We start from the raw sequence: 16,775 nt of genomic DNA, 5'->3' as shown, positions 1-16,775 counted from the left end.
AATTAACAACCGCGGATCAGCTTCCGCGCGGGTAAATGGGTGGGGGTTCTTCATTCAAAACGCTAGCCGGGAAACATCCGTCACTCGCTTACATCCCGTTGCACGACTCAATGGTTCAAGCGTGGTGCGATACGCGCGTGTGTCTGTCTGTTGATGGTACGCGCATAAACCATGAATCAAGAGGTAGCAATTTTTGAATGGGATAAAACCCAACAGCACCGGTTGTGATGCTTATTGTCAGCAGTTTTTGTTTTGCTCCGTAGAACGATCGTGTGCTGGAGTTCCGGAGGAAAAGTAAACACAGTCAATCGACACCCAGAAGAGCAGAAGCTGTTTGGTGTTTGTGTTGTGGGAAAACCGTGAAGTTTTCCCATCGGCACCGAAGAGTGTAAAGATTATACTCGGTATATTGGTTGGGTTAGTCTTTTTGTATAATCAATACAGGGTGTTCTGTTTAAGTTTATTCGTCCTTTGGTTGAATGATTAATATTGATTCCTAATTTGAAGAACAATCAAAGCGAAAAAATGATGGATTCATGATGTTCCATATTTTATTATCGACGCGATAACTTTTTTAACGCGGTTAAAAAATATAAAACATAAAACCTAAAAGGATAAGGCAATCACTCTTTCCGATGCGTATGAGTCATTCCAAAAGATGTGTGTTCATCCACTTTTCACGCGACGCGATGTTCCAAGACGTTTCGAGGACAATGCAAGGTCTCAGGCTTTCTATACGACCTCAAAGAACGAATCTTTCCTCTGGACGACAGAGAGAGAGACTGCTTGTTACCTCATGGCACAAATAAGGACACTTCACGAGCGATCATCATTCACACAACAACACCGCACACGGTGAGTGTCGTCTCTGATGTCATCCGCTCGCAGGGGAATGGATCATGATTTTTGAAAGAAATTCGATCCGCCGTTTGGAATCCGCGTCGGATGATGTCAGAATCGGATGCGCATTACACAAGATCGATGGCAAAGATCATCGGCGATGATTAATTGGTTACTAATTCTTGTGTTTTTGTTTTATGCTCTCTCACTCGCTCTCTCTCTCTCTCTCTCTATCCTCTTCCTTTGTTCTCATCAATGTAAGACAATGTGCACAAGTACGGGGCTATACTTTTGAAGCATTGTTTGTGTTCGTACAAGTAGCGCTGCTGGATGGCGCTGCTGGAAATCATCTGCTGCTTTCATTTGCAGCCATCGACCATCATGATTATCGTGCTCTCAGCGGTAGGTCCTGGCGCTAGACAAAACATGAATCATCACCGCACTGTGCGCAGTTGTTCCCCGGGAATCTTGAAGAGACGCAAGGACTCACCGAAGAGCAGGGATGCTGGACTGGATGACTCACACGCATCCCGCGAGGTGTGCAGGATGTGGCGTTGTTTTTTAAGTGCTCATACCATCTTGAGTTACCAAAATATTTGAAGGATATCATACTACCGACCAGAAAAAAATAGGTCCTTATTTATGTCATGGATACGCTACGTCGTTCGCTTGGTAGATTAAAAAGCATTGATTTCCTCCATCTCCCAATGTCTGCTTCCTTTCTGTCGTCGGCACCAAGGGGATGTAAAGGATCAAATGTCAGCAGACTGTTTGATAGGAACCCCGAATGCTCTGATTCGTTTTTAATTCATCCATCTCTAAGCCACCAAACAACGGTTGAGGATAGGTTCCTGCACACTTTGGCTGTAGTTCCGTTCCACCTCAATCTGCAATTTAAGACATTTACAACGCATTCGTCTTTCAAAGGAACCGAAAGGAATCGCATGAAATAGAAGGGATAAATCCTTTTGTCATGGGATCGTGAGCCAGCCTGCACATCGCTGTCCGTGACATGATTAAAAAAGTGCTCTAATTTGGATAATGGTTTGTTGGCCACAGCAGGATACACCGCAGCAAACGCGAGAGTAGGGTACAGGGAAGGAATGGTGGAATATTCCCGGAGTTTTCAACAGTTTCATGGATGTTTATTACGTTCCCTTTTTAATTTGATACGTCATCCGGAAGTGATTGATTAACGGGCACCACCACCGAGTGTAGTTAGTGTGTTGTATACGCGTTATTTTGACGGTGCACTGCTGCAGCACAGCATCCAGCTTGCATGTAGTAAAGGAGATGTTGCACACGCTCGGTACCACCTCGGACGTTGGAATGGAAGCGGAAGAAGAAACGAACGTTTTGCAACAAAACAGTCAAATAGCAATTTTCACATCGAAATACAACGTCCATTTCACGCGTTCTGCGTGGGTTAAAGATTTTAAACATCTCCCCTAGAGCTCTGTTTCCCCTGCTAGGGCCCCTGCTTTTCCCTCGATTCGTTGGCAAGGCGCATTTTATTATGCACGCGTGGCAAGCCAAACCAAGAACGCACACTCAACTCGCGCTGCTATGACTCACTCATTCCCGAAATAAACCCGTGCTACCAAACATTTGCTCTGGGACGCTGCTGTTGTTGAGGTTACTCTACTCGGGAACGGCAGGGCCAGTCGACCGACCAGCATGAAGTGTCAAAAGTGGCCATATTAACAGCATTTTTATTTAACGGAAAAAGTGGTACGATCGGCTTGTGTTTTTGATGGGTACAGTACAATGCCTGCACTCTGTCGTCGCCCTCGTCTCACATTCCTGCTTGTTTTGGGCACCTTCCGGCCGAAACGACCATCATCATCGGCGTAGCACCACGCTTGAGTCATCGCTCGTACACGGACCGCCAAATCGGTTCATTATTTGTAACCAGTCAAGTGTGCTATAGCGCTAGAAACTAAACCGAAAACAAAAAAAAAAACAAGGAAGAAACGACCAAACACACCCCAAAAAATGGGCCACCAAACAATTGCATTTCAATTGAGGTTCGGCTCAAGATTCTATGTGCGCCTTTTTGTGTTAGTGTAATTTTAGTTTGAATGAAGCATTGACAAAACTTGTCACTTTTCTAAACGCTGGACCGGAAGCCCGGTTTACAGACGGTTCGCTTCCGTTCCAAAAAGTGACACGCCGCCACTGTCGACGTCGTTATGCTTCTTTGCCGAACCGAACGGCCCTGACAAGCAATACTTCTGTTTGTTGTTTTGTGATGAAGGAGAAGCCACTACGTGCACGCTTTCGGGGGTGTTTTTAGGTTTTAAAAATTCTAACCACGAAATAAGTGCCGACGAAATGGAAAGGACTAGGCCGACTACGTTTCTTGTGTTGCGTTCTCTAGATCATGGTTTAACAACTGCTGCTGCTGCTGCTGCTGCTACATAAGCTGGCCCTGTGGCTTTCCTATGTGCGGTCGTGCGTGAAATAGCGACTTTACTTCCCCGAGAAAAGCGGAAGGAAGGTATCATGCACGACGCACCCTTCGAAACCACGACCGTGCCAGCATTTGCAGCCAGCCAGTATGAGTCATACTTTCACCCAACGCACAGGCCTTCGATCGTGGATGATTCCCTAAAGGGAGGCGAAAAACGACATCCTGGTCCCGACCAGCTGGGGCGTGTAGAACGACAGAGAGAAACTGGGAGGGTGTAAATGCGTTCCGGGGGTTGCATCTATTACGCGCTGCATCGAGCGAACCACGTTGATCCTTTGAACATTCACATCTTACATCTCTTCAAATTCATTTTACATCACAAAACCAAACAAACAGGGACTTTTAGGGTAGCCTCAGGGGACCTTGAGGAGGATAAATAAACTAGAATGGCGGCAACGAGCTAGGAACACTTTCACCGCACATTGTTCCAATAGGAGTTAGTTAGGGAGCTACTAGTCTCCTAAGAAAGCACGGGATTATGGAATAAATCCGCTCAAAATGGGTATTCGCCCCTTGGCCAATAGAGTCCGAGTTTTTTTATGAATGAAGGTGCGGATGCTATCCTTTCGGTTGTTTAGAGCGAGCTTAATATCACGAACAACAACTGACTTTCATCTCGATGCCTTCTACTGAGCTAATGCTTCCTTCCGGCTTTCACTAATGGATTTTTTCTTTTTTTCTTGTTACAGAGGAAGCACGGAAAAAGGGTTCGACCGTACTGCTGCACTGTCAGGCCGGCATTAGCCGCAGTGCCACGATCGCGATCGCGTACGTCATGCGCTACAAAGGCCTGTCGCTGATCGAAGCGTACCAGCTGGTAAAGCTGGCCCGCCCCATCATTTCGCCCAACCTCAACTTCATGGGCCAGTTGCTCGAGCTGGAGCAGAACCTTATAAAGGACGGCAAGCTGGAAGCGCCACCGGCCTCGCCCACGATGGCTGCCCCACCGACCAGCCAGCCACCGTTCTTTCTCATCGACAACTGCAGCAAGTACAACCCGCTGAACGAGGAGGAGATGGTGGCCACACGCCGTCAGTTGCGCTGTGCGGCAGCCGCCGCAGCTACCACCCAAGACGCGACCATGTTCGACGAGCGGGACGCAACGATGGATGGGGATGCCGATGAAGATTGCAAAAACAACAACAACAACAACAACCGGGACAGTGGCTGTAGCGTGGCCAGCTCATCCTCGTCCGCGTCGTCCAGCTCATCGTCGTCGTCGTCGTCGACGTCCTTCTCGTCGGCGGGCTATCGCAGCGGATTCAATGGTGGCCGCTTCTTGCCGCCACGGTTAACACTGAAGCTACCGACGACACCGACGTCACCGCCCTCGTCCCCATCGCCCCTCTCCGCGTCCTGCTCGTCTTCCGCGTCGTCCTCCTCGTCGTCCTGCTGCTCATCGTCCTCGCTATCATCAACGCCATCGCCCACACTTGCCATATCACCGACCATGGGAGTACCGATCGGTGTGCGGAAAGCACAGTCCTTCAGCGGACCACCACCCCACCGGCCATCGAGTCTGGCCACAACCACCCCCACGATAGGGGGAGCAGCTACGACAGCGATCAGCCCATCAACCGCAGCCTGCCACTCGCTAGACGATCATCGCAATGCAAACGGCTCCTGATGGGTTCGGAAAGGACACAGAGCGTCCAAAAAACGCAAGAGATAGGATCGGTGTGCCCTGACGAAGGACGGGACGGATATAGTGTCTCTGCTGGAGTAGTGCCACAGTGTCACCGATCACCGTTCCTCGTCATGTGTACCGTGTAAATACAGCGCAACAGGGTCCAGCCCGGGATTAGCTTGTGTACGCTTGCTCTAAAACAGATGCTTTAAACATAACGAGAGCTAACTAGGGAGCTAAACAAAAACTATGCGTGTGATAAACAGTAATGGAACGGATTTCTGTTCCAACCTCTCCTTCCCCTCCATCCCCTTCCTCCCTCTACCCGTTATATCGCGCCCACTGCACTTAGGGAAGAGCCGTGTTGTTGCTTTATTCTTTCCTTTGTTTTGTAAATAGTGTCTTTCCCGAAAAACGATCAATTCTTCTACTACCGTTGATTTAAGTAACAATCATCCCTCCGTTACGTACGTTTCTAGTTAGGTAGATGGAATCAGTCCCACTTTTTAAGTGCTATATTTTTTTTCGATTGTTTTAATTGCTGTAACTTTTTGTGGCTTTTGGTTTCGTCACTTTGTTTGAGTTCCTTCTTCACCTCCACGGCTGTTAGACTGGTTTTCTTGATCTTTACATTTTCGAACGATCAAACGATCATATCCGGTTGTGTATTGATTGCTTTCAAATGTAGATGGAGAAAAAGATTTCATCCGTTCGATGGAATGAGTTTGAAAAAATGGGATTCAGTTGGGCAGAGCTTTGCGAAAACCAAACAAGCCATATCACGTGTGCGACGCTGTGTTATGCTGCGAGATGCTGTTTTCCAGCACCGACACACACAGGACAAAGTGTTTTTCGAGGATTGCTAGCGAATTGATAATAGTAATGATAACACACAGCCAAGGCGTCCTAAAATGTGCGTACGTGCGTACGTGTGAATAAATAAGATAAAACAAACCGCTGAACACAAGCGTAGAGAGAAAGAGAGAGAGAGAGAGAGCAACTCCCCCGTGTCAGATGCATTTAAAGAAGAGCAACAAGTCATCATCGCACACAATATTATGCCAGGAGGACGAAACCAGAGGTATCGTTAAGTGACTGGCCCCCAAAACCCGACAATATAGATAGCAGGATGCAGGAGTGTAGAGCAATTTTATGTGAGCATACGCACGCACGCACGAATGTAGTTAAACGAACTTTGTAATATAAATTCGCGTACCTTAAAGTAGATTAAAAAAAAAACAAAAGCGATTTCAAATTACCACACTACGATCGAGCAACAGACGGGTGAGCAAGCGGCTGGCTAACCTGAGATCCTGTGTGATATCCCCCTGTAAGGATCATCATGAGAATCGTAAAAGGAGTGCAGCGTTTATCTAGCCCCGATCTTGTAAGATGTAAATGTAAATCAAGTGTAGATGTACACCATCAAACTCGGTATTGAACAAGGGATATATTGTCCAGCGTTTACGTTCGTTGGACTACGGCTCTTGAGGATGATGATGTGGGCAGTTTTTTTTTTGCTGCCGGAGCCTATCTTTCTAACCACTTGATTGGAGGCGACAAGGAAAGCACGATAAGATAAACTGTTTGTGTGTGTGTTTGTGAGGTGCTTTTGTGGATCGGTCCGATTGTGCACAACAATAATCGGTAGTTAAAACAAGAGCAGGAAGCAGACCGTTTGTAATAAAAGCAAAACAGGAATACATTAACCAGCATGGCGAAGAGATAGGTAGATAGATACAAATTCGTTTACGTGTGTTTGTGCGAGGACATAAAAAGGGGGGATGATCATGCTGTAATGTAATGTTGCAAAAAAACAGGAAGAAAAAGGAAAGATAATGTACCCAGGCGCACGTTCATATGTGTGTGTCATACAGGTAAGGTGCGATTTTTTGTTTCTTTGTTTTGTCTCCTGCCTACCCAGGGGTTGGAAAGTAATTAGTCTTCAAAGTTCCGACGCATATACCTAGAAGAGGACGAAGAAGAGTAAGAAGAAGAAAACAACCAAATGCTAGTCTTATTTGTTAAGAGTTCAGTAAGAAATGTACAGGGCCCCCCTGAAACAAACTACGACGACGACGATGAGGACGATGGGAACGGTCGTACATTAGCTGGAAGTTAGTCTGTAACGAACTGTGTAATTACTACTGCTATTACTATTTTTAATATTATTATTGATCTAATTATTACCCCTCGATTGTAAGTGAGAAAGGCGAGAAGAAAGAGAGAGAGAGAGAGAGAGAGAGAGAGAGAAAAAAAAAAGAACACACAATACAACACCTACACGAATATAGTGAAAATAAATTGGGAATGCGAAAAAGAAGCATGTCATTTGAGAACTCAAAAAAAGACTATGAATGTTGTTTTGCTTTTGATTCGTCATGGGGTGAACTTGAGAAAAGGCACGTTTCGTTCTCCCATATACCCAAACTGCACATCTTTTGGCCGTGATTCTATTTGCGGACTTCCTTCGTTCGAGGTCCTTAGTTGTGCAGATCCAGACCATATAAGAATTGCCCATCATCAAGTACAGCACACGGTAACTAATTATTTGCCTATGAAAAGAATGGCAGCATACACACCTGCGCCTATAGTTTGCCGCTCGTTTATCAGCTCATTAGTTCGTTCTTTGCTCTCGCACTCGTGAAGGAAAGTGTGAACATTAATCTATCCCTTTCGACAAGATGCAAACCAGGAACTTTTATGCGACGTTTCAATAGTCGTTGATAAGATTTGCAACACTTCATCACGTTCAAATTTTTGATTTTAACCGTCGCGCGGGTTGAGGCAATGCGCGCGCGTGTTTGTGTCTGTGGTCGCCCGCCTGATAACCCGAAGCTTAGTCACCGGTCGACGGTTGATGCTTACCGGGCCCCACGGTAACTTACCGCACCGGGTCCTCCGCCAGAACAAAGCAATCGGAGTGTGTAACACAATAAGCAACCGTCGAAAGGTTGCTGTGGCCGGCCCAAGGGGAAAACAAATGTCTTCATATCTTATCAGCAATTTCAGTCCAATCGATAATGATGGGAATGCTGGTAAATATTGCTCCGGGCCGGGTTTGGAAATTGTTGAAAAGCGATGATGAGGAATTACACTCGCAGGTGTAGTGTTGAACAGCACAATGAAGCACATAAATAAATTGCATTTTCCTTTTTTGAAAATCACGCCATGCACGCCTCTACACATGCTGATGATTGTTTTAATACTTCGCAATTTGTCACAAAGGGGGGGGGGGGGGGGGGGGGGGGTTAATTTTGATTGCCCCTTTAATAGATTCTTTTGGTAAAAACGTTAGGTGAAATGTCTCATGTCCGCTCCATGCTTCGAATTTCACATTCATACACCAAAGGGCGTTGATCGAATCTCATCTGTACAAGTTCCCACTAACAAACATAAAGTAATTACTTAATACTTATATTTTTTTTCAGTCACAACAACTGCTTTGCTTGCAGTGTTGGCGTGTTGCAAAAGAGTTCTCGATGCTGCCCAAGATCTAGCATCGTCGTCTGCAATCCTATGGTTTTACGGTTGTCGATTACGGTAGCGCCATCGCTCCGTCTCCAAGCACCTGTACTCCAAAACGGTCTCCAAGAACTCTAGTCTCAAATAGTCTCTTTTTTTGTCCGGTAGTTCCTCTTGATCCCCTTGATGTGTTTACACTCAGCTCCATGATAGTAAAAAACCTTTTCAACGCATACAGGGCATGTTCTATTGTCCCTTGCAATAGGTGTTGGAGTGGATTAATTTCCTCAGGCTGCAGTATGTCCGGCTGGCAGCTAGACCGGTTACACCTAATTCGACATGTATGCTTCCTAGTAATGTCTTTGTTAGCGCTGACTGTCGATCCAAGAAAAGCGATGTTTGGACGTTTAACCGACATAGGAATATAACTGTTAGCAGGGCCGTTCATAGTACCTCCATCATTAGGTCCTCGTTAATCTTCCATATGTAGTTTTGTGCCACTTACTTGATTGTGCGGTAAGCTTCTACTCCATAGGAGAGCCTAAAACGAATGATGTCTATGCCATCAACGTATGCCAGGATGTTATAGGAGACAATCCCCGTAGATTCCACCCCTTCGATGATCCTCTATATTGTCATGCTGAAGAGAAGATACACAGGTCCATCTCCTTGGCTCACGAGATGGCATTGGTCTATGGCACAGAAAGTTGGAAATAGTATTTGCAAAACCAACTCAAAAAGCGCACAACCAACTCATTATCTGAGAAGAGAGAACATAAAGTTTCGTTATGTCCTTACAAAGCAATCCTGAAAACAAATCTTCGACAGCAACAAGCAATGTTTACATACTTTTACTTCCGACACTGTAAACCGACCAGTACGGTAACCGTCACGTTTGACATTTGAACAGGCTGACACAAGATTGTTACAAGTGAGTAAGCACATTTACATTTTTGTGCCAAGTACAATTTTTGCTCAAAACAGCATAATTTAAACCCAATTATGAGAAACGGCTCCACTTTATTGAACTTTTCAAAATGGGATTCTTTTTCTTGCGCTTTGAAATGCGTGGATATACTTCCACCAAAACAAAACCAATGCAACTCTACACACCTTGTGCATTGCACGAAGTGGCGTGAACCAACCGCTTTAACGTACAATCAAAACGAATTCCAACACCAAAAATAAATCGTTTACCATTTGCTTGTGTAGTACGGAAGGCAGTTGAACACCGATAAAATATCGTGTTTTGCACATTCTTCACGAATAACCCGTGCACGCCAAGGTATTACAGGTTTTCTAAAGAGTTTAAAAAAAGTTGTCAGTGAGACAGCAAATTCGTGGTAGAACAGGAAACATTTACACCCAAGGTGAAAAGCGCTTCGAAAGCGCGTGTGCTTATCATCGTGCCGGCAAATGTTTTGATGTCGTAATAGTCCGAGTCCGGCCCGGAGGACCGAGCGTACATCATGCAGATGGATCTATTACATGCAACATTTGCAATCGTTCGCCCAACGACGGCAATTATTTGTAATGATCGGTCAACCCCATAAGCTGGAAGTAGTCGCTCGCCTCCTGCACACGGCTAGCTTCCCCGTGGCTTAAACTGTTATCATCGTTTAATTTGCATACCACGTACATGGGCAGCGAGTGGATCTATCGCATCAATTCATCACCCACAACACTGCTGCATCCGAAGTATGGTGCTCCAATCTAATCTGTTCTTTTGATTATCGCACCGTATACAACCGTCGTTAGCCCACGGACCCGCGACACGACCGTCCGACTGGCCCTGTGATTGTTGGTAGTTCGTCTCGACATAGCGCGATAAGCGGGACCAAAACGAGCACACGGTTGTCTGTACAAACAACATGGCCACAATAGCTTCTCTGTCGAAATTTTGCACATATCTAGCCAAACCTGTCACGCAAACGGTAAGCACACAAATTCTTCTATTACAAATATCGTATTACTTTTACTGTGTGATTCTTCACCTTTCCAGTGCTTCCGGGTGCCCAAGCGCAACTTGAACCTGCTGGAGTACCAAAGCAAGAAGCTGCTGGAGGAGAGTGGAGTTGCGATACAAAACTTTCGCATTCTGGAGGGCAAGAAGGATGCTGATGTGTTGAAAGATTTCAGTACGTATAAACATACATTGCAACTGGTTGCCGGCAATTCTAGATAACAAAATGAAACTGACGCGGCTTTATGTCGATTTTTGATTGATTACCAAGATGTAAACGAGTACGTCGTGAAGGCACAAATCTTAGCAGGCGGCCGTGGCAAAGGTCACTTCGATAATGGTTTCAAAGGGGGCGTACACATCACCAAGGAGTGAGTAAACTGGCATGCTTTGTTTTTCATTCGCAAAGAAAATAACTCACAATCCGTTGCCTTTCCTCGGGACAGTCGTGGAGCTGTCATCCCGCTGGTGGAGAAAATGGTCGGCCACAAGCTCATTACGAAGCAAACACCGAAAGATGGAATTCTCGTGAAAAAGGTGATGGTAGCCGACAGCATCAATATTGTGCGCGAAACGTACCTGTCGATCGTGATGGACCGTGAACACAATGGCCCGGTACTGATCGCGTCTCCGGACGGTGGTATGGACATCGAGGCGGTAGCAGAAGAAACTCCCGACCGTATCAAAACCATCCCGATCGACATCACAAGCGGAATCTCCCGGCAGCAAGCTGTGGATGTGGCCCGGTTTCTGGAGTTTAAAGGCCCGCTGGTCGAGAAAGCGGCCGACGAAATCACGAAGCTGTACGGTTTGTTTACCAAGGTGGACGCCGTCCAGATTGAAATTAATCCACTCGCCGAGACGGACGACGGACGGGTGATTTCGGTCGACGCAAAGCTCAACTTTGACGATAACGCTCAGTTCCGGCAGAAGGACATTTTCGCGATGGAAGTACACGAGGACACTGATCCGAAAGAGATCGAAGCGTCCAAATACAATCTCAACTACATCGCGATGGAGGGCAACATCGGGTGTCTCGTTAATGGGGCTGGCCTAGCGATGGCTACCATGGACATCATTAAGCTGAATGGTGGCAGCCCGGCCAACTTTCTGGACGTCGGTGGAAACGTCAAGGAGGATCAGGTGCTGAAAGCATTCCAAATCCTGACATCGGACACGAACGTGAAGGCGATTCTGGTGAACGTGTTCGGAGGCATCGTAAACTGTGCGACGATTGCCAATGGTATTGTAAACGCGACGAAAACTATGAACCTGAAAGTGCCGCTGATCGTCCGCCTGGAGGGAACGAATGTGCACGCGGCCAAGAAAATCCTGGAACAGTCCGGACTGGAGATTCAGTCCGCACACGATCTCGATGAAGCGGCAAAGAAAGCGGTCCAATCTATCTGAGCGGAACGGTTCGAGTGTGTGGAACAACAACAAACCAGTCTTCCGAGTGAGCCTCTTCGTAGGTAGCGCTAGCGAGACACGTCGTCGAAAATGTTCCGCTTAAAGGGTGGTGGCGAAACAGAACACAAATGTTGCATTTTTTAGTTAAAATAAAATCTTTTTTTTACAAAAACAAACGGATAAAGATAATATTTATTTACTTATTTAAGTGGGTGTGATGGTGGTGCGTATAAAACATAGAACATCCTTTCGTGTTTGGTCTGACAAAAAAGAAACAAAAAGGAACAACAATCTAGATAGTCGTCGTATACCCGGTCGTCCGCCGATGCTCTCGACTGCGCTCAACAAGAGATCGAGAAAAGGAATCGCCCGAGATCATGTTGCAGTGGGAAGCGAAGAAACTCTCGGGCCGAGATTGGACGGTCGTAAAATGCGCCTTGTTGGACGCCTGTTTTGGCCAGTGAGTCTGCCTTCTCGTTGCCGGGAATTCCACAATGAGAAGGTGATTCTTAACAGCCTTCGGGGATCTTAGTGCTTCAATAGCGCTAAGGCTATCTGTAAAGATGAAGTACTGATCCGAAGGTCTCGCTGCTATAATCAACACGGCTCCCGCAATTCCTCCTTAGAGGATGATCCATCAGTATAATACTGGCTTCTTTGGTCTAAATGACCATACTTATCCCTGAAAATGCCCGGAACTACCATCGGGCGAAGATCATTCGGTATGGTCTTAATTTCCTCGTGCAACGAGGAATCTGTTGTTAAAAGGGAACTGTAGGTCTCAGGAAGGGCAGCACGGTTTAATGCCTGTGGAGCGCTAGGATGCACTTGTAGGGCAACAAAATCTTCGTACATTTTCAAGATCTTGCTCTTAGAACCTGTCTCTAGAAGCGCTTTAAAATTTTCTTCGATCAAGGGATTTGATACTGAAGAACGGACTAGAAGGCGAAGCGACAGCATTTCAAAACGAAGTTTCAGTGGCATCACTCCGGTCATCACTTCTAGGGACATGTTATGTGTTGATTTCATGCTGCCTAGTACGAGTCTAAGACAACGATGCTGTAACCTCTCTAGTTTGAGGATCTGCGTGTTGGATGCCCAATGGAAGCATATGCTGCCATATTCCAACACGGATAGTACCGTTGTCTCATACAGTCGCAGGATGTCTGATGGATGTGCGCCCCACCAGAATCCTGTGAGTGTCCTTAGAAAGTTGATTCTTTTGCTGAATTTTTGCACCAGATGGGTGATTCGTGTACTCCAGTTTAGCCTATAATTGAACCAAACACCAATGGGTCGAAAGTTGTTAGAAGTTGATAAGATAGCGCTAATACTTAAAAAAATATTACCATCCGTTTCCGAGTGACCTTACGATAGCTATTTGGCACCTAAGCCATAGCTGTGATAGCGGCGGCACAAAACAAAGCGGGCTTTTTACCGTATGCTCTGGAGCAAAATTTAAAAACAGTCAAATCTTCTGTCGATAGAAATATCCTTGGGTGCATCAGTTTCTGCCTCATTTCAAGGCCACTGTTGGCCAGCTAGATTCTATCCCCTACGGAACACGTTAACACTTTCTCCAGAAGAAGAATCTGAAGATCTCCGAATGCTCCGACCCCATATAAAATTCGAATATTCCCGACTGCTCCAAATCAATTGATAATCACTGTTAAATGTTGGCTCTATATAGAAGACGTTTTGATGGATCGCAAGATCGCAAATAGTCATCGAATAGAAAATCGTATAAATATCGTCTACTTTTAATGCATTAGTTTCTGCTTCTCCCACGATAGGCGGGATGGATCGTAATTCAAAATTGCTATTTTATTTCATTCATTTTCGTTGTGGAAGTTCAACAAAACGATAAATTTCCAAAACGAATTGCCACAACGGACAAATAACGGATGCAGTGCTTTGAGGCACTATTTATCTAGAAATTCCTTCTATTTTCCTTCATGTCCACCCTGACGCCGAAGGCACTTAGATGTATGTAATTCAAGTTAGTTCCCTACGGAGACACCCCTGTTGCCTCAAGCGTGTGCCGACACACTCCTAGCCCTAGTTAATTCATCTAGCGTTAGCCTCAACAATCAGCAACATCCTTATACGTATGCGGAAATCACTTCCTGGCTGCCTGGACAACATGAAGCTGATGGTAACGTTAACAATGCTTTGGCCAGTCTGCCAGTATGTACCAGTCTTGATGCGAACGCACTTGGTGCTTGCTACGTAAACTAAGAATCTTTGTTTTTAGTTTTGGGAAAGAGATTAATGGGAACATGAAACACGAGACAAGCTTCTCGTGAGCGGAATAAAGAAGGAAATAAGAATAATGAGAAATAAGAGAGGAGTCTTACCGGTGGGAAACAGATTTACAGAGCCGTGCGCCACGCGCTCCTCCTACCACCGACGATTTCCCCCGTACCTTTCCCTTCCGCCACGACCACCACCACGATCCTGGCGGGCCGCGAACCGTGTCGCCATGTTACGCACCTCGTCTGGCACTTCCTGGTTCGCTTCCTCCATGATCTTGATCAATTCGGCCGCCACCGCCCAATCTGAGCGTGTCATAAGGCTGAGCGAAATGCCACTCCGCCCTGCCCGTCCCGTACGTCCCACCCGATGTACGTACTCTTCGATGTTACGGGGAAAGTCATAGTTCACCACGTGCGTTATGTCCTCTATATCAAGCCCCCGGGAGGCAACGTCTGTGGCAATGAGTATACTGACCGCACCGCTCTTAATGTCTTCCAGCGCTTGTTCACGATCAGCCTGCTCGCGATTGCCGTGAATCGATTGGCATGGGATTCCGGACAACATGAACTCGGACGACAGATCGTCGGCACGCGTCTTTTTGCCACAGAATATGATCGCTTTGTCAGTCGGCCGCATGTCCCGAACGAACTCGTTAATGCGATGGAACTTGTCCTCTTCGTCGATCACCTCGACCAGCTGCGTGACGGTGTGTGTGGCCGACAGATCAAGCGTACCAATGTACACCTGAATCGGATCATTCATGTAGCTTTGTGCGAGACGGCGCACACCATCCGGCCACGTAGCACTAGTCATAACCGTTTGTCGATCGGGGCGCACATCCAGCAATACTTTACGAATCTGCGGCTCGAAACCCATGTCCAGCATGCGGTCGGCTTCGTCCAGCACGAGGTACGTGATGCTCGATACGTCCACCACACCCTCCTGCACGAGATCGTTCAAACGGCCCGGCGTGGCAATCAAGATCTCCACACCACCCCGGACAACGTTGATTTGTGCCCGGCGATCACCGCCACCATACAGACAGACAGCCTTTATGCCGCGGAACTGATACTTGGCAACCTCCTTCTCGATCTGTAACGCAAGCTCGCGGGTCGGTGCCAACACCAGCACATTCGGACCGCCACGACTACCGCGCGGAACTGGTTGTCCCTCGATGTGGATGAACGCGGGCAGCAAAAAGGCCAGCGTTTTGCCCGTACCAGTCTGCGCGATGCCGATCAAATCTTCACCTTGCAACAGTATCGGCCAAGCTTGCGCCTGAATCGGCGACGGTTTAGTGAAATTCTGTTTACGCAGTTCTTCCATTAATTCGGGAAAATCGCCAAACGCTTGATGAAACTCGCACACCGGATTCGGGATCGGTCGATGCTCGCCAGCCTTATCCTTAAAGGTGCGTTCAACGACGATATTGTTGTTAGCCTCTCGAAATGCGGCCACTTCGGCGGGGCTCATTTGTGCCACCTCTATCTGCTCATTGTAGAAAGCCTTCACAAGCGGCGGACACTTGGCCCATCGTTCCTTAGCAGCGTCGTCGGCTGCTTTGTTTACAGATGCCCAGTCGATGATTTCATCGCTGGGGGCGTACGCATCGGAATTGAATGAATGGTGGCTGGTACCAAGTTTGTTAGTGGAACGCTGGCCGGAATTGTAAAAGTCATTGTCACGACCTCGGCTTCCACCTCCACCGCCACCACCACTTCCCCTATAAGAGCTACTTTCGCTAGTCTTGGACCAGCCGCTTCCTGCACCAACATGGTCGTAACGGTTGCTACGCTCGTCGCTGCTTTGCCGATCATTCGAATAACCGCTGCTGAAACCTGATCTAGGAGGCCGATTGAAATTGCGCGAGCTGTCCGTGCTGCCACTATTAATGATATCATTTATGGCTTTCTCTGCCGCTTTAACACTCTCTGGATCGCCGGATATTGTTATCGCACCCATACTACTACTGTCGGACCGATCGTTATCTGCAAAAAAAAGGCAATACGAACGCAGATCAGCCAATGGCACACTTCACCAGCAAAAGGTGCTGCCTCCTTTTCGCTAACCGGCTTCTTACCGATATCGATGCGGGCATTCGTTCGGGTACGTAACTCCTGAACAGTAGCACCTCGTTTTCCAATAATTTTTGGTATGATGTGACTCTGTACCTTAAGCCGAACACGATCACCCCTGCCGGATGACGGTTCGCCTCGTGACCGTGTTTCGCGCCGATCAGTATGTTTTTCTGTCCGGTGCGAATTATACGATGGTGCCACCGTCGATTCCGGCATGCCCGGTTGTGGCACATAGTTTGACGGGGAAGTCTCGTCATCCCAACACGCGTTGTCGTCCCACATTGTGTGTTTCTGCTTCCTTGCGACCTATCCCCGTGGAAAACTTGCCTCTGCTGAACTGAAGTTCGAAAGGTTAGCAATAGCAAGCTGTCGAGAGAAAACAATACCAACACAAACAGTTACTGAGCGATCAAAACAATGGAGTATTATGAATGAAAGCGTTGTTTCCATTGACGGGCCGCCATCATTATACAACACTGGAGAATTTTTCTTGTCTAACTTACATATTGTATCACATAGGATCACCAGTGGGTGAAATTGTAACACCGTTTTCTTTCGCAGAATTGCAAGGTCGCAGTTTTTCTGCCGCGACAATCGCACTGCGGTTTGGCACAATGTTGAATAGGACACGCGGTTTGACAGTTGGACATTTTGCCAAACTCA

The 16,775-nt window shown here is 46.9% G+C and overlaps 3 protein-coding genes across 3 annotated transcripts in view; 2 read left to right on the top strand and 1 right to left on the bottom strand.

Moving 5' to 3' along the window:
* Positions 1 to 7,289, top strand: part of LOC118507901 (tyrosine-protein phosphatase vhp-1) — a 30,246-nt gene extending 22,957 nt beyond the window's left edge. The window contains exon 4 of the mRNA XM_036047155.1: positions 4,003 to 7,289. Within this exon, the coding sequence (XP_035903048.1) occupies positions 4,003 to 4,940 (938 nt within the window). The 3' untranslated portion in view covers positions 4,941 to 7,289. The remainder of the gene's footprint in view (positions 1 to 4,002) is intronic.
* A 2,253-nt stretch (positions 7,290 to 9,542) lies between these two features.
* Positions 9,543 to 11,954, top strand: LOC118507902 (succinate--CoA ligase [GDP-forming] subunit beta, mitochondrial). Its single transcript, XM_036047157.1, has 5 exons — positions 9,543 to 9,690; positions 10,164 to 10,339; positions 10,408 to 10,543; positions 10,640 to 10,739; positions 10,815 to 11,954. The coding sequence occupies exons 2-5, from the start codon at positions 10,277 to 10,279 to the stop codon at positions 11,776 to 11,778; spliced, it is 1,263 nt and encodes a 420-aa protein (XP_035903050.1). The 5' UTR covers positions 9,543 to 9,690; positions 10,164 to 10,276; the 3' UTR covers positions 11,779 to 11,954.
* Positions 11,955 to 13,550: 1,596 nt separating this feature from the next.
* Positions 13,551 to 16,757, bottom strand: LOC118507896 (probable ATP-dependent RNA helicase DDX43). Its single transcript, XM_036047151.1, has 3 exons — positions 16,616 to 16,757; positions 16,115 to 16,478; positions 13,551 to 16,022 (listed from the first exon to the last, which is right to left on the bottom strand). The coding sequence occupies exons 2-3, from the start codon at positions 16,392 to 16,394 to the stop codon at positions 14,179 to 14,181; spliced, it is 2,124 nt and encodes a 707-aa protein (XP_035903044.1). The 5' UTR covers positions 16,395 to 16,478; positions 16,616 to 16,757; the 3' UTR covers positions 13,551 to 14,178.
* Between the last annotated feature and the right edge of the window lie 18 nt (positions 16,758 to 16,775).

Source organism: Anopheles stephensi, chromosome 2 (genome assembly GCF_013141755.1).
Source record: "Anopheles stephensi strain Indian chromosome 2, UCI_ANSTEP_V1.0, whole genome shotgun sequence".
Classification (NCBI taxonomy): domain Eukaryota; kingdom Metazoa; phylum Arthropoda; class Insecta; order Diptera; family Culicidae; genus Anopheles; species Anopheles stephensi.
The sequence above is the reverse complement of the archived record's forward strand: the minus strand, read 5'-3'. Positions and strand labels throughout refer to the sequence as shown.